At 48.9% G+C, this 20313-nt stretch overlaps 2 protein-coding genes across 3 annotated transcripts; one reads left to right on the top strand and one right to left on the bottom strand.

Annotated features, from left to right (window-relative positions):
- The first annotated feature begins 12692 nt into the window (after nt 1-12692).
- Nucleotides 12693-18716, top strand: RAB17 (RAB17, member RAS oncogene family). 2 transcript variants are annotated; one of them, XM_015634120.2, is made up of 6 exons: nt 12693-12786; nt 15974-16133; nt 17023-17174; nt 17410-17535; nt 17742-17835; nt 18200-18716. In XM_015634120.2, exons 2-6 carry the CDS (start codon nt 15977-15979, stop codon nt 18310-18312), a joined length of 642 nt encoding a protein of 213 aa, XP_015489606.1. In that variant the 5' UTR covers nt 12693-12786; nt 15974-15976; the 3' UTR covers nt 18313-18716. The 2 variants fall into 2 exon arrangements, with proteins under 2 accessions (XP_015489606.1, XP_015489604.1); XM_015634118.2 differs by having other exon boundaries at nt 12693-12910.
- Nucleotides 18717-19392: 676 nt separating this feature from the next.
- PRLH (prolactin releasing hormone) lies at nt 19393-20149 on the bottom strand. Its single transcript, XM_033516081.1, has 2 exons — nt 19782-20149; nt 19393-19544 (listed from the first exon to the last, which is right to left on the bottom strand). Exons 1-2 carry the CDS (start codon nt 19894-19896, stop codon nt 19393-19395), a joined length of 267 nt encoding a protein of 88 aa, XP_033371972.1. The 5' UTR covers nt 19897-20149.
- Between the last annotated feature and the right edge of the window lie 164 nt (nt 20150-20313).

Here is a 20313-nt window from a genome sequence, read left to right as displayed (position 1 = left end):
GCTGCCCTCACACCCGAGACCGGGCTGTGTTCGGGGATCCCCGCCCGCTGCCCTCACACCCGAGACCGGGCTGTGTTCGGGGATCCCCGCCCGCTACCCTCACACCCGAGACCGGGCTGTGGGTGCCCGCCCGCTGCCCTCACACCCGAGACCGGGCTGTGTTCGGGGGTCCCTGACTGCTGCCCTCACACCCGAGACCGGGCTGTGTGTGTGATTCCTCCTCGCTCCCATCACCACCCAAAATCGGGGTGTGTTTGGGGGTCTCTGCTTGCTGCTCTCACCGCCTGAAATTTTGAGGTGAAGGGGGAGTGTATGAGGGACCCTGCTCGCTGTTTTCGCCATCCGAAATCGGTGTGTGTGGGATGCTAACTGCTCACGCTCCTCACCACCCAAAATCGGGGTGTGTGCGGTCCCTGCTGCTCCCCTCATGCCCCTTCCTGCTCCCTCAGCCCCGCTGTGGGCCACCCCCTTCCCGCTGGGGTGCCTGGGCTCCCTGCACTAGGAAATTACAGAATTACGAATAGGTCAAATTGGACGGGACCACAAAGGGTCATCTGGTCTAACCTTCCAGCTCCAGCAGGGACATCCCACAGCACAGAATTGTGTCCGGAGGATCTGAAATATCCCCACTGAGGGAGACTCCACACCCTCTCTGGACTCTCTGTTCGCTGCTTGGTCACTGCCAAGGAAAGATTTTCTGCCTCCTGTTCAGGTGGAACTCCTGGGCATCAGCATCTGCCTGTTCCTCGTGTCCCATTGCTGGGCCCATGGAGCAGAGCCTGGTCCATGCTCTGGCACCCACCTTTTGGATATTTATACACATTACAGAGGTCCCCTCTCAGCTGTGGCTCCTCTTGAGGAGCCCCAGCTCCCTCAGCCTTTCCTCCTCAGAGATGCTCCAATCCCTTCATCCCCTCTGCAGCCTCTGCTGGACCCCCTCCAGGAGCTTGCTGTCCTGAGGAACCCAGAACCAGAGACATGGAAATCATGGAAATGGACATTGAAACCTCACCAGCCGTAAAGATGGAGGGTTCCTCTGCCACAAATAGAAGGGGAGCAGGACAGAAACACAACTCTTTGTGCCATGACACCTCACACATCTTAATAGCCCTGTGGGGTCTCTTCAACAATGAATTTTCCTATCAAGTGTAAGTGGACATGATTAATTTTAGTGTCAAGTACATCAGTGCTTAATTAATTCACGTTGGCAAGGAACATGTATTTTCTGGGATTCTTGTCACAGCCCTTATACCTCAATTTTCATGCTAATTCCCTAAATATGAATTAAAGTCTCTCAAGCTCATGTTATTACATAAAACAGAGAAAAGGGCTACAAAACCCACCCACTCCCTTCTGACCAGAAAGCTGCATTTAATCTTGATGTAAAATCTTTAATTTTACCACTGATTTAAAATTAATTGAAATAAAAGGCAACACCTGCCTGCTCAATATTTTTTGGCAGTTTTCATGTACGACACCTGAGATTTGAGTCATCCTCAGACAGACTGGGTAGTGATACTGCATCGATGTTGCTCCTTGCACCTGTTTATCTTTGCAAGAATCAAATGATTATTTTGTCAGCAGAAGCAGATGGATGAGTCCCCCACCTTGCTTGGGCAGCAGAACGTGTGTCACACCCTCAGATTGGGTGTCAGGTTTACTCTGACCCCAGACAAGTGGATTAAAAAAGGACATGCTTTGCCAGGCAGCACAGGGGCTTTAAACTGAGCTCTCACCCTGGAGGCAAAGCTTTGCTGGGTTTGGTTTTCCTGGATATCCCTCAGGCTTCCCTTCTTCACCTCCCCAAGCCCTGGCTTAGCGCTACCACCCTTTCAGGCTCTGCATAACTCATTCCCTGAGCCCTTAGCCTCACACTTGTCCCTGCCCTTTGAGCAATCCTGGCTAAAGAGGCGGGGCAGTGCCTTATTTTTAGGTCCCTGTTACCCAGGGATTTCAGCCACCTGTGCAGCTGCATCACCGTATCCATGCAAGGAATTTCCCCGTTCAGGGGTGCAGTAGAATTTGCATCACTGATGTTTGCCTGCCTGGCTGAAAGCTTTGCAGAGCCTTGGGCTAAGGCAGGATTTTTATTCCAAAAACCGACTATTAAGGGGACAAAAGAAAGGGAGAAGAAATAGAGGGGGAATAGAAATCTGGGGGGTGTAGGGGATGTCAAAGGGGGAAGAGAGAGGAGAAGAAATACAGGGGAAGGAAGAAAGAAATGGGTGGGAGAAAGGGAGAGGGAAGAAACAGAAAAAGAAATCCAGGGGAAGGATGGAAAGGGGGGAGAAGAAAGAAAGAAGGGGGAAGAAATAGAGAAAGGAAATACATGGGAAGGGGGAAAGAAAGATGGAGGAGGGAAGGAAGAATTAAAAGAGTAAAGCAGAGAAATTGGAAGAGAACACGCTGTTGGGTGACTGCAGTCAGATTTCAAATCACTCACTGAATGTGCTCTGCAGTGTAAGAATTCCTTCTCCTCTCCTGCATTCCAGACATGCATAGTAATTTTTTTTTTCTTTGAATATAGACAAAATAAGCCATCTTGCTATAAAAATACTATACATAGATAATTTGTCCAGATAAACTTGAAATAATGGTTCAAACCACGTTGGTTTTGGCTGTGCTGTGGAGAGCAGTGAATGAAAATAAAACACTGAACATAAGATTCCTTATTTTAACAAGCAACAGGAGGGTGAGGCTGGTTTTGTCTGAAAGTCATGACTGTGATGAATGATAGTTGGACAACACTGAGTATGCCATGCCAGTTTTAAAGGTGTCTGTTTTAAGTGTATAATACACCCCTCATTCTCCAGTATCCCATGTGCAAGGAGGCTTTGTGCAGAGCACACCCTAAAAGATGCAGTTTTCCCTCTGTGCTGCTCTTAAACCAAAGCCTCTTGCAAAACCTCGCTGTTGAGAATCAGAATGAGCAATCAGCTGTTAAAACTGGTGGTGGTGTACTTGACAAACTGCTTTTACATAATAAAATGGGTGTTTTTGTGTCCTGTGCAGAAAAATGTGATTACATTTCTATTAGAGGCAAGCCCTGGGACAGGGGAATCCAGTGGCTGAGTGAGGGTGTTAAAAGCAGACACAAGGGCACCTCTCCACTCTGCCACTCTGTAAGGTCATGGCATCTGCCAAACCAGAAATGAAACCTGACAGCTTTAACAAGATGTCCATTAGTCCAAGGAGAGTGGAATGCTTTAAAGACCTTGGAAAATCTACACTGAGGAGGCCAATATTTGAGATTGTCAGGATACATGAGATGAGCAGGGCTCCATTAGCATTGCAATATTTTGCAAACATAACAGCAGTGATATCCAGCAGGGTCTGCAGATTTATTAATGGAAAAAAATTACATCACAGACAAGTATGTGCTGGCACTGAAATTCTGCAGGAAAATAAAAAAAAAAACACTGGTGAAGCTAAAGGGCTTGTACTTTATTAGACTTCCTAGGGAGCCCAAGGTGATCCTCTCTAGCAAATCAGACCTCCTGGGAAAAGCTTTCAGGTGTGCTGCCACATCTGAGCAGTGTCAAGACTGGGCTCAGGAGACTGGTGGTGTCCATGTGTATTTTGCCTGGATGAAATTCCTTACTGTTATTCCATCTCTTCAAGTCAGCAGGGTCATTATTTGCATCAGCAGAGCTCTGGCCCTTTGGGAGCCTTGCCTACCTTTGTCATGTCTAGCCTTGTGTCTGTCTGTAGCCACACAGCAAAGCCAGAACTGATTAGTGTCTTCCCAGTTGGTCCAAAAAAGAGATCCATGAGCTTGGGTTGTCCAAGGAGAATACTGTGGGCTTCCAAGCAAAGCTTTATGAGGACTGGAGAAAAAAAAAATCCCACAACAGCAGCAGACCTTGATCGCTTTTACCAACAGCAGAGTGATGTGGGATTTTTTTCTGAAGAAACCTTATTGGTTGGCTTCATCTTGCCAGAACCCCTCAATGAGTTATTGGCCTCCTCTAATCACCTTGGAATGCCATGAGAGATAGTTTTTCATTTGTAAATTTCTCACAGGTCACTGAGGATGCCACTTTGGGGATCTCGAGGTCTCAGCGTTGGATCACTTTTAGGGTTGATGAAGAACCTTCCCTAGGAGGGAGTTTTTCAAAGGTTAACCTTGGGGTTGATTTCATTTAGTATTTTCATCTGCACCCTGGCACAAGTAGGACAGCACTAATGAAATAAGCTGATGACACAGTGTTAAAGTGTCACCAAAAAAGGAGGGTAAAGTCATACAAAAGGTTAAGGACTTGAGAAACAAGTGGAGTGAAATCAAGCAGACAGCCAGTACTATGCCAAAGGCTAAATTCATCACATCACCATTTGTTAATAAGGGAAAAGGAGGAAGTTCTGGGGTCATAAACTGGCCACGGGTTGGTTGCGTGCCACCATCACAACAGAAACACCAAAACATTGCATTTAATGTTGAGAGCACTTCAAGAAAGGGTCATTGCACAACCATCTGCAAGACCTTACCTAAAATGGTGTGTGCAAGTCTACTTTTCCATATTAAAAATAGCTGTGGAGAGAAAAGCTCCTAGGATAAGCAGCAGGAGGACTTCACTGAGACGACAAGGGGTTGGCTTGTCTGTTCAAACTGCATCTCTCTTCTGTAAAGTCCTTTGGAGATAAGTGGGATGAGGATGATGCTATGTAAAGCTTAAAACCAAGCCAGCACAAAATCATACAGCTAAACAGACCCTATATAATTTTAGTCTGGATACCAGAGATTTCTTGCCAAATTTCTGAACATGCATCCCAAAAGAGGTTGTGAGTAGCTGGGTATGTCAAGTCTGTCTGCCTTAGTGTCCAAACACTGCAGGTTTTTTACCCTGCCAGGAAATCTGGGACATGGGTATCCACCCCAGCTGACACTCAGTGACCCCAGAGAGGTTGTTCCTGTCCCACCAATGCTCCTGCTTGGAGGGCACAAGCCAGCCTTCACCCAGACCAACACACGACTGTGCCAGGCAGGGAGCTCACCTGCAACGTGCCAACCAGGGCTGAGCTCACTGAGAACAGCCCATCTTGGGCAAAAATGGGAACTCGCTCAAGGCAGCCTCTGTGGACCTAATCTAATTAGCTGCAGACATGGCTCAGGATTTCAGCAGAGCAAAGTGAAGCCAGCTCCACAGCAGCTGGGGTTGTGGGGAGCCAAACCCATCCCAGGCTGCCTCCCAAAGCCGGATGGTCATGGTCTGTTGTTTGCTCTCTCTGCTCCTATCTGCTATTCCCAGCCTGCCACAGCACTGCTGAGCTCCAAATTTGGCTGCTTCTCCTGTGGCTTCCCCTCTTGATGTGTATAAAAAGCTACATTTTAAGAGAGCCCTGTGCTATTTCCAGAAGAAAAGACATCCTTGTCTCTTCCACCTAGTCTAAAAACACTCCTTGTTCCCCACCTCAAGTGCTGTGGGCATAAAACCTATTCCAGGCTGTGGGATGCCTTGCATCCCCTCTGCCTGAACTCCAGGCAGAACGCAGGCGAGAGATCAATGTATATATTTAATTTGGGAATACAGCCTCTACATCTGTCCAAAAGCATAGTCTGAACTAGTAAATCCTTCAGCCAGACAAAATCAGGCTGGCTTCGGTGCAAACAATGCATTACATCAGCTGGAGCAGCTGAGAAACTAACCCTGCATCACTTTGGGATTAATATATCAAAGCATTCCTGCTGCCGTGGTGTGGGTGTGCTCACCCCACTGACAGCCTGGAGATATGGGAGTGAGGAATCACACGGCCTTGCTGCAAGTTTCCCTGTGTTTTTCCTGCTCCATGCTGTGTGGCCTCATCCACTCCCATCCCAAATGTTGCAGCATGAAGCTGAGCCACATTTTCCAACCAGGCCCTCCAGATTTCCTTAAACGCCAGTTGTTTTGGACTCGAGTAAAACATAGCCACAACACAAGGGCTAAAAACAACCAATTGTTTGCAAAAGACCAAGTGCTTGCACTAATTAGTCACAGTGTTCTGTAAAATGTTGTATGAGCCTGCTTTTGGAAGAGCTTTTGGGAAACCACATCACAGTTAAAACTCCCTCAGCTGGAGTGGAAGAGGGGAAGGAGGTGCCATTTATCGTCCCCATGGAAATCTATCCAGATCCATCCAAGGCAGAGGCAAACCGTCCCTCTTCTCAAGCACAGAAAGCTGTGCTTCAAACCATCTTTCATTCTTGTCAGGGAGGAGGTATTTTCCACTCACCTGTTCTGCAGCAAAGTGAAAAATGGCCAGGCCTGTTCTCAGTGAATGGTTCCAACCACTTGATATCAGACAGAAGAGCTGTGTGATGTCTTGTGGTTCTGCTTTATGATCTGAAGCTGTGCATCCCTGCCCCACCTCCTGTCACCTCTCCAGTCACCCACCCACACAGAACAGCAGCGAAACAGCCGTGGCAGCTAACAATTCCTGGCTTACCTAAAGCCATGCTGGTGCTTTCTCATTCCAGCTGGGATAATCACCAGCAGGGCAGGAAGGCAGGTCATTATAGTTTCCTGAAATAAAGGACTTTGCTTAAACTGGGAAGTGAAAGATGATACTGGTAACAAAACATTAGAGGAAACAGACAAAACATCTGAGATGATACAGTGTGTTAAAGCTGGTGCATCTGATTTTAAATCATAACACATTTTTCTGGCGTCCATAGCATTCCTGGTTTTCCATGCAGAGTGACTGATGAATGGCATATGGGGCTGACTCACCTGCCCAGCGTGGTCTCCCTGCCCTCTGCCTCGCTGGGCATCCCAACCCTGTTCACCCACCCCAGCCCTGCAGCAGGTACTGTGCTCTGCCTTTGTCCTGTGAGATTTTCCTCTGAATTAATTATTGCAGCACTAAAACTCATCTGATCCTTCCCAGTAGGAATGTGAAGGAATCAGCTCCTCTCTTCTCCATCAACAAAAGCCAAAACAGTCAGGCAAGTGTTGTCAATATCTCCAGTGTTTAGTTTTCCCTCCCATTGTAGCAACAATTAGAAATATCATTTTCCTCTCCTTCAAACAGAATGAGCTGCTGCAGAACCCTTTTGTATCAGCTGCTGTAAAAACAGTAAACAATTAAATCAATAGGTAGATAAAGTACAGAATACCCCAAACTGCACAGAAAGTAAAATATTTTGCATCTAGAAACTACCAATGTCCACAGCTAGCTGAACAACTTATCAAGGATCATGCTGGAGAAAGATGCCAGAGACAGGAGCAGAAGGGCCTCTGCCACCAAATCTCTGCTTTTCATTCCTCTTGCCTTCTGCCTTTCCTATCTGTGCCTTTCCCTAAAGACAGCTACTCAATATATTGCAGGGTTTCCAGCCTTAAGCCATGGATGTCTGGGCACTGTTAGGAGGAGGCACCTCCCCAAGGGGCTGACAGGCACTGCCTTTGTTGCTCAACTTCAGTTTCTGCAGAGGTTTTCATCCTCTCTGACCTTGGAGCTGTGGTGGCAGGGGGGAAAGGCAGGGAGGACACACTTCTCTGCATGGCCTCTTTAGGGGAAGTTACTAGGTTAAGTTTCCGAAACATTCGGAGCACATTAGTGGTTCAACTCAACTAATTAAAAATTCCCAAAATAATTTTTAATACCCTTTTCAATTATAAAAGGAGTTGCTGGAGGTAACAGCAGATAATGGTGTCCCCACCCTCCCCCAGGCATCTCTGTTCCTTCCAAGTTTATTGGCAGCAGATGATTCATTTCACCTCTGCCCAAGATGACTGCTTTACAACTCTTCCAGCAGCATCTGGCCTTAAACGAGGTTACTCAGGCTCACAACTGATGAAATAATTTCTATTCTTGTGCCTATACAGGACCATGCCTGTAACACCCAGTGCCTGAGACTAAAAACCAACTGAAAACCAGCCAAACATTTAGACGTGACCTGAAAAAGCAAAACTGTGCCTGGCTGCCATGGAGAGGCAAAACCTGTCATCAAATGCCCTGTCAAGTTTTCTGGGCTAGGCATCCCCAAAGCTGGGTGGGGACTTCGGGGAAACTAAGCTCATATTCACACCCACATGAGCTTTTCAAGTCTGTGCTAGACAGCATTGCTTAAATATTTCTCTTTCCATGCACAGGCAAACAGTTTTTGGTTACATTTGATACAAATGCCTCACAAACACAGAGAGATGAAGCATTGCTGGGGGAGATTATTGAGCAACTTTTGGCTCTCAGGGAGCTCCTCTACAGCCTTTGCTTGGGAAGGTACCTCCTACAGACATTTTTAGCCTGGTTTCCTAAGGGAGCACGTGTGATCACTCTGCCAGTCCCACACTAAAAGCTGATGCCAGCTGGCCAGTTGCCACCAAATTTTCCTCAGAGGTCAAGGTCGATCCCCACTGGCAAAAAAAGTGGCACATGGAGCTCAGGGTAGACACCAGACCCTGCAAGTGGAAGGGAGTGCTTAAATGCTTTAATGACATAAAATGCTGCCAGAGCTGCACCTTGTTAGATAACGATGTCTCTTGTGTCACAGAACCATTTCCTCTGTTTCCATGGCCCTCGGGAGCGCCTTTTCCTTTGAAGTCAGGTACCCAGCTAGAGCCAAAGGCAGCTCTCCTGGGCTGGACTCCTGGAGAGGGATCTTCCTGGCCAACATCTGCTGAGAAAAGAGAAGTTTGAGATAAGCAAAATATTCAATACAGACTTCTTTACTCGAGCAAGGCACATACATTTACTTTTCACCCAAGCTGCACTTTACTTATTAGACATATGGCAAGAACCTCAGCACACATCTCAAGGCTATTTATTGTGACCTGTCAATTATAATTTCAGAGGCAAAACCAATCTCACCTGTCTCTTCAAGCGTTAATGCTGTAGGAGATCCTTTATTGTGGTTCACACTTGTATTCTTTTTGTAATTTAATGCCACCAGTCTTCAAATGTTTATTGTAGTCAGTAGCTATTTTCCCTCCTCGCTTTTTAACACATGCTAATGTTCACCATCACTTATCATCTGGGAGCTATTAATATTAAGCTTGTTTAATGTTTCCAGGGCAATCTCTGGAGTGTTTTAGCAACGTTAATAATTAATACAGGAAGATGAGCATTTTAGAGGCCTGAAGCAGCTCAGGCCAGGCTCACAGTTTTGAGCCACAGTGTAAATGATCTGTTCACCATTACAACTCCACCAATCCTTAAAATATGTCTTAACTTTTTATCACTGTAACAGTGAGGACCTCAAGTTTTAATTATTTTTTTTCCATTAGCAAAGGCACAACCCTTGATCCTCTCAAAACAAAATGATCTTTTAATTCTCCATGGCAGTGATGACAGATCTTGCCTTTATGATCATCAGTGTAATGCCCTGGGTTTTCATTACTTCATCACACACAGAAAAGGAGAAACAGCAAAGACTGGGACGCTTCCAGCATTTCCATTTTGTGATTTAACTCTTTAGCCATGTTTTGTATGAAAACCAGCACACAAACAAGGGATGGCACGTTTAACAGCACAGGTGTGGCAAACAGTTTTGAGAACATCATTTGTTGTGACCTCTGGATGGAGAGATTGTTTTGAATTTATTTTGCTGACCGTGCTTTCAGGTGTTTATTCTTGAAAAAATAAGAAATGAGAGTGTTTTGGATACAAACTGACCCATCAGGAGAGATTTTGTGGTATTCAGGGACTTCAGAGGACCAAAAATTATGAAGATGAGCATAATTTCAGAGCAATACAAAGCCTAAGCATCATTTCAATAGTGTGGGAGCCTTGACAGTGAGCAGACCTCCTGAAGTGAGCTGCCTGCACAGGGACCACCAGGAATGGATTCCACATGGAATCCATGTGGATAAGCTCAAGGAGAGAGGGAGAAACAAGTCAGGGGAAAAAAAATAACTCTTCCCACAGGCAGACAGCAAACAAGAGGCAAACCTGAGGTTTCTGTCTTTGTTTTCAGCTCAGGATTGTGTTTTTATTCTGCTGCCTTTCCCACACAACCGCTCTTCCTTAAGCAAGGGAAGATTTACAGTGCCTGTATCGATGCTTCCTCACAGTCAGGGAGAATCAAGTGCTACACAACCACTGAAAAAGAACCCTCCAGGAGTTTCTAAACTGCCCCACAAAGATCTCTGTGCTTGTGCCTCCTTTAACTCAGAGAAAGGAGGAAGGAGAGACATCCTGCTCAAGGTTACACAGCAGGCAGAGCCAAAATACAAGATTATTGGAATTATTCTTGCATGCTTAGAAGTTTTATTTTGATGTCATCTGGAATTCTTGTGCATCAGTGACGTGTCAGCCTTTCCTTCACAGTTAAAAATCAAATAAAAAGGCTGAGGTGGAGCCGTGGGGAAAAGTCTACAAGGGGGCTCCAGGTGGATTTGATCCACACCACTCCTGTGGCCAAACCCATCCTCCAAATATTCATGATGTAATTACACCAGGTGACCGTAAAATGAAATGCAGGCCCTAAATCTTGGAAAAACGACCCATGCCCAGTTTTAAAATTTATTTCAGGTGAGGAACCCTTCACTGCAGAAGCACATTTCTAGGTTTGTGCAGGATGCTCTGGGTGCTCTACCCATCCAGTATCCATGCAGCCACAGTCTCCATTTGCCACCCACTCACCAGTCTCCATTTGCCACCACATCAGAAGGAGGTCTGATCCTCAGCACCCTGGATATTTCCCCTCACAAGAAGCAGGCAAGCAGACAGAGACACATGGGAAAAACCTCTGTCTTCCTGGCACTGCAACAGTGCTTGTCAGAGATGTTCACATTCCCATTGTTTGGAGCACAAAGAACAGAGAAGCTTGTCTGTCCATCCACACTGCTGGAAGGAGACTTCAGCCCATCTCTCATGGACTGGTGTCTGTTTGGCTGTCCAGCTCAGAAATGAGACTGGGCAGCAGCATCCTCTCTGTCTTAAATGCTAGCTGAGCTGTGCCCTCTAGTGGGGTCTGGTTCAGCAGGAGCTGCAGAAGAGCCTTCCAGGGGACATTCTCCCACACAAGGGACTCACTTCCCTGGGTTCTGGAGGCCTCCAAGGCATTTACAGCCAGACCATGGCACTTTGGGCACCTCATCCCCACCACTTCTCAGAGGCACAAAGGCCTCTGAGATGTGACATCTGCTGGGGCAGAGGAGACTGGTATGAGAATAACAGAGCAGCACAAACTGGGAATGAAGTTTCTCTTAGCAGTGACAAAGCCATGCTTTCATCAGGCTTCAAAGCCTCCCAGCCTTTTTTCCTACTAAGAATTGCATGCTTAGGTTAAATGTATGGTGCTACCAGAGCCTGTAGGTCCAAACCAGTGGGTAAAATCATTGCTGTGGGCAAGGATTCCTGCTCCAGCATCCCCAGCCCAAGGTATCCACACTCAGCCCTTCCAAAACCCTGAAGCATCTTCCTACCCCCTTGCTGTACCACTGCAACTGTGCACAGGGTCACAGAGACTCCCACTGAAGGACTGACTCATCCAAAGCCCTAGAGAAAGAAAAAAATAAGGCTTTAAGTCAGCTTCTTTGGGAAACAAGTTATAAGAAAGGTGTAGGAGCACCTTAAACTGCTTCTGGGCTGGAAAAACTACATATATATTCATAGGGTTGTTAGGAACTGTTTTCAAAGGATCCCCAAATCCAGCTCTAGCCTCTGCAGAGCTGATGGGAAGAGCCTGGGAAGGGAAACTGTACATGGCTTTTCATCATTGAAATGGCAAGTAATTGAACTGCTGTGCTTAGGCCTTGGAAGTCACAAGACACATTTTTCATTTCAAAACTAGGATTATATTGTTTTTAAGCTTTCTTGTAGGAGTTCTGCTTTTCACCCTGTTCCCTATAACCATTAGGACCAGATTTTGTTAAGTCTCTTTCACTTCCAGGCATCTTACTTGAAGGAAAGGCATTGACTGTGACAAGAGGAGTGACAGAAACACAGTGTTATCATCATATCAGATGTTTAATTATCAGATCTTCCCATTCTCACTCCAGACCCATTATCCCAATGCAATGTAATGTGCTGAGATTTCTCTCTCAAGATATTAAACAAGAACAGCCTTCTTCAAAACACTGAGCCCCAGCTGCTGGGGTAACCAGCTATTACCTTAATTAAAAGGAAGTAAAATGCTCAGTTTTTGCTCACTTTGTACCTCCCAAACTCAGGAGCAGCTGTTTTGCAGCTGAAGAATTTTGCCAGAGAAGTGGGAGTGTCTTCTTCCATAAAACAAATCCCCCTTGTAATCCCAAACCTGAGATATCTGAGCCCGTGCCTGGCACAAGACCAAAGCCAGGTCTAATGTTCATCTGCAGGAATTGCCGTGTTATAAAAATCCGGAGAGGACAGATCCTGTGTATGCCATGACACCAGCCACACTCATCCTAATCCTCAAACCCTGGGGGTTCTGAGGGGGTTTTACCCCCATTTCCTTGGCAGCTGGGCTGATCTTGGAAACCAAGACAAGGGGAAAGCCCCACACATCCATCCATCCATCCATCCATCCATCCATCCATCCATCCATCCATCCATCCATCCATCATCCATCATCCATCCATCTGTCTGTCCATGGCCAAACCCCAGTGTGGGAAGCAGGGAGGGAAGGATGGAGGGGCCCTGGGGGCATGAGCCCTGTGACAGCAGCCTCCTGTCATCTTGTCTGGCTGCCAGACCTTAGACCTGATGTCAGGTCTAAGGTTCACTGATCTGGGCCTGCCTCCCTCTACCTTTGACACCGCTCCCGGTGCTTTCGCTTTTAGCTGCTGCCGGCAGGGAGAGGCTGGAACACACGGATGGGGCCGTCATCCTCTCACCCCTGACACACGGACTGCAACCCTGGCAGCACAGCAAGGCTTTGGGAAGGTAAAGGCATCCTCTGCTCAGGAATTCCCCACTGGACAGGCCCCCAGCCCCCTCCAAGGTGCCTCTTCCAGGAGGAAGTTCTCTGGAAATTCTCTCATCCTCGTGGAGCAGCCTCACATTCAAGGTACGAAGGATGCACAAGGGGTGGCACGGTCCTCAGTGACTCCCTGTCAAAGAGAAGAGGTTTTAGGAAGCCCTCTGCCCTACCCCCATCCCCCCAGAGCTGTTGTGAAGGGCTCAGCAGAGCTCTGGGTCTCTCCCACAGCTCAGGGCGGTCCCGTTTATTGCTGCCTTACTTCCCTGTGTGGTTAATGATCCTTATTCCCTTCCCCTTCACTTGGAGGGCAGCTGCTTGCTCTGAGAAATCACCTCTGTGTAAATCTAATGTTTGCACATTATGTCTTTGCAGTTGGGGTTTTTGTATCCCCTGGTAACCCTGAACTTTCTGAGTGGCCACTCTCTTATTCAAGCCAGAGTTTAAGCAGGTAGGAGGAGGCTCCCAAAAGCAGAGAGCTTTGAGCTGAATGCTAGAAGTTAACTGGAGAGGTAGGTGCATGACAACTATCTTGTGAGGGGGAGGAAAAATGAAGTATCTAAATCTGAAAGAACCTGAAATGTTGTGTCCAAAACCTGCAGAGTTAAATACTGCAGACTTACACTGTTAAGCATTGAAGTCTTGTAATTTTTCTGGGGTGTTCAGTAATTTTTGTTCTGGTTCACTCTTGCACCCCTGCAGAAACTCAGCAAATGTTTTTAATGGTATTAAGACCTAGAAAAGCTTAGCCACCAGTTAGACATCATTACACTTAAACAACATTAATTTCCCAGGAAGCTAAACAGGGTTTTAAACAAGACTTCTCAGTGACTCCATACCCAAAGGTATGCATGACTTTTCTTTTATTACTGCTTTCCCTTGGAAGTAAAAGGCTTATCCCCTGACAAGAAATACAGCAGGATCCCTCCAGCCCAGGTTAAAATGCTGAACACAATTTCCTAGTGAGAAATGATTGGTGTTGTGGCTCTTTGGGAACTCACCTTCAAGACAAGCATAGGATCAAGCAAGCCTGCCCCTAATATCAGCCACTAGACACAGCTGCCACAAAATATTAAGCTGTACCTGGAGACTAAATCCACCAGCAGGGTTTTTACAGATGATTGAAGATAAATTGGTTTATTTTCTCTGACTACTGAGCAGGTTGAGCTTTCCCTGCCCCTCAGTGTGGCCTCCTGGCACAAGGAGAGGACCTGCACCACCTCAGCTGTTGCCCAGGCTGCTCTCCAGATTGATGACAGTAGATAGCTTGATGCTTTTCCCATAGTCCCTTATCCAACAAGTGCAGGGTTTTACTCTGTACTCTCCTTTTCCAACCAAAAAAAAAAAAAAAAAGGATGAAGCTCCCACCATTTCCCCTCAAATCCTGTTTTCCACTGAATCAGAACAAAGCCACTTGTTTTGCTTCCTTGCCATCCTCCTCAGGTTGGAAGGGAGACACCCTCTGCCTCTTAACATGGGGGAAAAATTTGTTTCAAGTGAGCTTTGGCAAAACTCATTTACTCAGTAAATCTCAGGTGAGTTTTGTTCCAGCATCAACCCATCTTCCTAAGGCTGAGCAGAGAGCAGCAGAGGGAAATGATGACAAACTGTGTTTAATATAGACAACCTTGGGTAGTTTTCAAGCAGCTTCTAGAGAGTTTTATGGCTTATCACTGACAATAAGTGCCCAGGATGGATGGCAGTCTTGTTTCCAGCCTACAAAGAGGAAAATGTGTAATCAATACCCTAAGGAGAACATTTATGCTGTGCCACAGGGCTTATCTTTTTCCTGCTTGAAAAATATGACTAACTAGCTGTGCTGCACAAACTATGATCCTGCTCTTCATCACAGGGCTGCATGAGCTGGGGGAGGTGATGTTACCTGTGTTTTTTGAGGGGATTAAAACCTGCCTCACCCAGCAGAAAAACTACTTGGATCTAAAGATACAGACCTGGGTTCAGCCAAGGAGCGCTCTTAATGACAGCCTTAATGAAGAATTAAAGGTCTGGAGCCTGCCAGATTGCAGAGGGAGGACAGGCAAAATAAAGGAGGCACGTGGGATGAGCAGCTCACAGGAACAAGGGGCTTTTGTCAGGGGAGTGAAATGCAGAGAGCGGGGCGCTCCATCACTGGTGCTGCTGTAGGTGTCTTTGTAAAGGCCCTTCTCGCTTGCCAGCCAAGTTCCAAAGCCAAATTCCTGAGGCCCAGGAAGAAATGGCAGCAATTCTTCATTACAAGCCTTGCAGACCCCTGCTGTCTGCCTCACCACGTGGAGGGAAGCCCCCTACTCCAGCAGAGCTCAGTCTGGCATCCTGCTCAGTCCAACACCCTGTGAACTCTCCTCTGTCCTTAACAGCTGAGTGTTTTTGGAGGAGGAGCTCTGCCAGGAGAAGCAAGGCAAAGTGTGGTTTGCTGCCCCAAGGAAGAGGCACTTCCTTGCCTCAGGGCTGGCAGGAGGGGACACGGGTGACACCCAGGAGGGCACCCACTGACCAGGGGAGAGCCAAGGCTCTGCAGCAGCTCTCTTCGAGCCAGGTTTGAGGCAGTGGCTGTCACTGGGTCTGTGTTTCCCTGCCATCCCTGGGCACAGCAGGGTGGTGCAGTCACACTCTGAGGTGACATGGGGTGGCACTCCAGGGGCTCAGTTTGTCTGGGGCTCTTTGCCCAGGGTGCAGGAGCATTTTCCATCCTCTTTGTGTGCTCCTCAGGGCTGCTTGGGCCAGGACCTCTCGCTCCTGAGGCTCTCCTGATGTAACTTTAACCAGGATAAATGTGAGACCTCAGCCTAAGCTCTTCACCACGACTCAGGAAGGAGGTGTCCTGGAGAGCAAGGAACAGCCAGAAGGGATTTCCCTCTGCCTGGAAATGCCTCAATCTCCTTCCCTACATCCAAGGAGGCTTCTGGCATCGAGTTTCTTCCTAAACATCTCCACCTTCTGGTCGGTGGCAGATGTGACTGTCGGTGGCAGATGTGACTGTCAGTGGCAGATGCTTCGATGCATTAAATTTGTCACTTATGGTATTAATGATTTTGATTTTATTCCAGCCTATTTTGGAGTTAAGTGCCACCTGCCCAGGAGCTGCTGCAGGGGGCTCAGCTGATCCTGGGATCACTTGCAGATGTCCACTGAACAGAGTTGGTTTCCCTGCAGGACATGGCACAGGCGGTGACATCGGGCACCTCCCCGCAGCGGCCTCGTCCCTCCTACATGTACAAGGTGGTCCTGCTGGGCAGCATGTCCGTGGGCAAGTCAAGCCTGGCCTACAGATACGTGAGAAACGACTTCAGGGAGCTGCTGCCAACTGTGGGATGTGAGTGAGTGGCTCCAGCAGCTCTATGGCTCTCCACAAGAGACCAGTGGGATGCAGGAGAGCTGCTTGGTCCATCTTGCAATAGCACAAACCCACTTTGGAACACGGTGCAGATTTACCCCAAAGCCAGAACCTCCCCCTTCACATCTCTGCAAGCTTTTTCCTCAGCACCAGGCCACAAGCAAAGCCACATCCACATCACACAAGTCCAGCTTTGTGCTGCTTTTTAGAGGCAGGTGAGCAGCAAAATGAGTAAACTGTGCAGCCCATCTGCTCTTTGCATGCTGTGCTGCTCTCCCAGCTATTCAGGCACCCCAGGAGGGTCTCCTAGAACGGTTTGCATTAAAGATCACCTAGTTTCAAATCTCCCTGCCTACATCCTACAGCACCTAGACATTATATATCATCATTTTGTGTGATGCACCTGCATTTTGCTTTAAGAAGGCACGGCAGGCACAGAGGCTGTGATCCCACCTGTAGCTGAAGAGCCACCTTGGTGGAGCAGAGCAAAGTGGAGCTTCTCCTCTTGTCCCTCTGCCTAATCCCTGACTGGTCCACAAGCAGCCATCTGCTCCCTGGAGGAGAGGATGGGGACTCCCCTCCAGTGGGAGCTCTTTCCATGGATATTCCCATTCACAGCTCTGACCCAAAAGTTCTCTGGGGGCTGTTCTGCAAAACTTGGAGTTATCCAACATCAAACCTGGTGTCATCCACCCAAATCTGCTGCCAGGAAGGGCCACATCAGCCCAGTGCCAGTCACAAGAAGTCACCCCTGGATGCATTAGAACACCGTCACTGAGCCTTGGGGTGGGTTTGGCACCAGGGCAATGGGTCTGAGCCCCCTGCTCTTTTGCTCCAAGTGAACACACACCCTGCATCTTGTCTGCAGGCTCCTTCTTCACACAGACACTCGACCTGGATGAGGCCATTGTCAAGTTTGAGATCTGGGATACAGCAGGCCAGGAGAAGTACCAGAGTGTCTGTCACCTGTACTACCGGGATGCCCATGCTGCCCTCCTCGTTTATGACATTGCTAACAAGGTAAGGCCCCTGGCAGGACCATGCCAGCACCCAGGGCTGATTTCTGCTGGCATGAATCCCATCCAAGGATGATTTATCCCTAAATGTGTTTAAGTGCTGGTGACCTGTTTCCCTGAGAGGGGCAATCAAAACCTCCCCACTCTCTTTGGTTTGCTGCCACCCAGCCTGCTTGGTCTGAGGCAAAGGGATTAAATCAAAACTAGATCACTGGGTGTTTTTGTCTCCACCTCTCCAGCAAACACTCAGCAGAGCAAAGCTGTGGCTGGAGGAGCTGGAGAAGAGATTCCTTCCCAATGAAATTGTGATTGCTCTGGTGGGAAACAAGACAGACCTTGCTACTGAGCGAGAGGTCACCACTGAGGTGAGTGCCTGGGGTTCCCTCATCACCCCTCGCAGAAAGCACTGGGTTACATCCAAGGAAAATTTCCAAGGAAAGCTAAGAGTTTAAGAGATTTTCAGACACCTCCAAAGTCCCTGTACAATTTTGACCCACCATGAAATCCACCATAAAACTGAACAAGCAGCCCCAGAGGGGGCAGGGGAATAACTCGGCTTGTTTCCACTTAGGAGGGGGAAGAGCTTGCGCGAACAAAAGGCCTCCTGTTCATGGAGACATCTGCAAAATCCAACCATCAAGTAAATGATGTCTTCATGGCTGTAGGTGAGTTATGGGATGGCTGCAGGTGAGAGCAGAGGCAGCCGAACCATGGTCCTGACCCCCTGAAAGGCTCAGCCCCTTCATTGCTCCGACTTGTCGCTGAGATGTTCCTCCCAACCAGTCCAGCCTGCACCACCCCTTAAGGCAGAAGGATGGACAGATCCATCCCAAGATATTCCAATGTCAGAGAGGCCTTTCAGGCCTTCTCTCAGAGCCACAATTTTATTTTGCACTGGTATCCAGTCTAGGTGCAATGGTGTCCCCAGTTAACTGTTCAGGGAGCTGTGGGGTGGGACACGGGGCAGCCACTGCATCCTAACCATTGGCAGGAGAAAAGAGCCCTTCTTTGCCTTGTGTTTCCTCCCAGTCCAAGAGCTCCTGAGGAGGGAAGAAGAGAAGGCATCCAAGCCACCCCTACATGGGAGGTCGACTGTGGACCTGAGGGGGAGCGGGGAGAGGACGCGGTGCTGCCGGAGCTGAGGACGCGACGCTCTGCGCTCAGCAGGGCTGGACCCAACCTCCACCAGGGGCAGAGACAAACCAGGAGGGGACTCAGAACTGCAGGGACAGCTCAGCCTGACCACCCTCCCTCTCAAAGCCACTTCAGAGTCCATCCTGGGTACATGGGTCCTCTTCAACCCTTTAGCACCATCTTTAGCCAGGAGATAAAGCACAGGGGTTTCTTTCAGCAATCTTCCATTTCCAGAGTAAAGCACAACCTGCCAGGAGCACTGCCACCAGCCCTGACTGGTGACATCCCCTCACCCCCAGCTGTCACCTCCTCCATCTCCCCTTCCACCTGGAAAGGGAGGGTTTAATTTCCTGAAGCAAAGATCCTGCTGGTTTTACACCCAGGCTGCAAGCAAAGAGAATATTGCCCTAAAGGTGTGTTGGCTTTCTTTCCATCCTGGATGTCAGCCTGCAGGGAACCACAGGAGGTGCCAGGGACCAGAGCCAGTGCTCTCCTCACCCCATTACAGGGGTCACAGGCCATCCTTGGGAGCAATTAGCAAGCCAATGTGTGGTGTCACAGTGCCCTGTGCTTTCCTGGGTCTCCTCTTCACACAATTATGAGTCGACTGTGGGAACTCACCTTGGCTGGAAGAGGAGAGAAAACCACCTGAGCTCTCTCCAGAGGCAGCACCACTCACCCTGTCAGCAGGGCAGCAGTCTCTGAGGTTTTTGGGGCATGGCAGTGTGCTGGACAGAGCATCATATTCTCCCCAGGAGTTTCTGACCCCAGCTCCACAGAAATGAGGTGGCTGTTTCTGACTCCAGCTCATGGAAATGAAGGTGTTGGGGGCACCCCTGGGTGCTGGCATGCTGTGGGACCCCAGGGGATACACCTGGGAAAGGGGTCCCTCTGAGCTGGGTGTTTCTTGGTCTGTGAGGGGATAAACCTGAGCAGGAAGGGCTGTCACACTGCACACACTGCCAGAAAACCACGGTGAACATATAAATTTGGGGGTCACACCGCCCTGCCCGCCCGCGCTGCGCTTTGGAACAGAGAGGCTGGGACACAGGGGTGAGAGGAGAAGGGTTTTTATTGCCAGCTCCACTTTAGGGGTTCAGCTCCTGCTGTGGGGCGTGGGGGTGCAGGTGTGGGGCGGAGCAGCCGGGGTGGGGGTCCCCAGCCAGGGCTTGTCGCCTCCCAAAGCGCCCCACCGGCCGGATCCCGCGGCCCGTGTACCACGAGGGGTCGATGTCCGGGTCTGCGAGGGAAAAGCCGAGAATCCATCGCGGGGTTGGAGGACACAGAAGGGGACAGGGTGCTGTGCCCCCGAGAGAGGGGCTGGGGAACACCAGGGGAGCAGGGAAGGGCGATGAGGAGGATAAAAGCTGTTGCAAAGGGCGCTTCAAAGCAAACCTGTGCTCCTGCACAAGCACAGATTAGCCTGGGGATGCAGAGGGGGCTGGAGGCAGGGGGTTGGCTGGGGAGAGTCCCTTACTCATGTTCTCCTTACTCCTGATCTCCATGGAGCGCTGGAGAACGCGGCCATGGGTGGCAGGCAGGGTCAGGCAGATGAGCAGCAGCCACAGGAGGCAGGTGACCCCCAGCTTCATCCCCGGCTCTTTCAGGCCCCAGTGACTTGGTTGTGAAGTCTCCTGAGCCCTGCTGAGGACTCCAATGTGACTGCAGGAGAGAAGGGATTTGGTTGTTGATGTGTGTCCCCGTCACAGCATCCCTGGGCCAGCAGCAAAGGGCTTGGGGACAGCACCAGAAAAAACCCAGGGGTCTTGCTGGGCCTGACACCTCTGGGGAAAATATCACCTCCAAACATGAGCTGCACAGACCTCATGGTCATTAAATAGGTTTTAATCCTAGCCTGGTGCCTTAGGTCAGGCCTGATCTTCTCTGGGACCTCCAGTAAACCTGTGGGACCCCACAGGCAAGGGGATGGAGTCCACCACTGAAATGTAGGGCTGGCTGCACCAAGCAGAGGCTGCAGAGCCATGGATGGATGGATGGATGGATGGATG

The sequence above is a fragment of the Parus major genome, chromosome 7 (assembly GCF_001522545.3).
Source record: "Parus major isolate Abel chromosome 7, Parus_major1.1, whole genome shotgun sequence".
In the NCBI taxonomy this organism is placed as follows: Eukaryota; Metazoa; Chordata; class Aves; order Passeriformes; family Paridae; genus Parus; species Parus major.
Note: the sequence above shows the minus strand (reverse complement) of the source record. Positions and strands in the feature narration are given on the sequence as shown.

Coding starts and splice junctions, on each gene's coding strand:
- RAB17 (XM_015634120.2), top strand. CDS start 15,977: ATGGCACAGGCGGTGACATCGGGCACCTCCCCGCAGCGGCCTCGTCCC. Junction 17,536..17,741: donor AGCGAGAGGTCACCACTGAG/GTGAGTGCCTGG, acceptor GTTTCCACTTAG/GAGGGGGAAGAGCTTGCGCG. Junction 17,836..18,199: donor TGATGTCTTCATGGCTGTAG/GTGAGTTATGGG, acceptor GTTTCCTCCCAG/TCCAAGAGCTCCTGAGGAGG.
- PRLH (XM_033516081.1), bottom strand. CDS start 19,896: ATGAAGCTGGGGGTCACCTGCCTCCTGTGGCTGCTGCTCATCTGCCTG. Junction 19,545..19,781: donor CAGGAGTAAGGAGAACATGA/GTAAGGGACTCT, acceptor TTTCCCTCGCAG/ACCCGGACATCGACCCCTCG.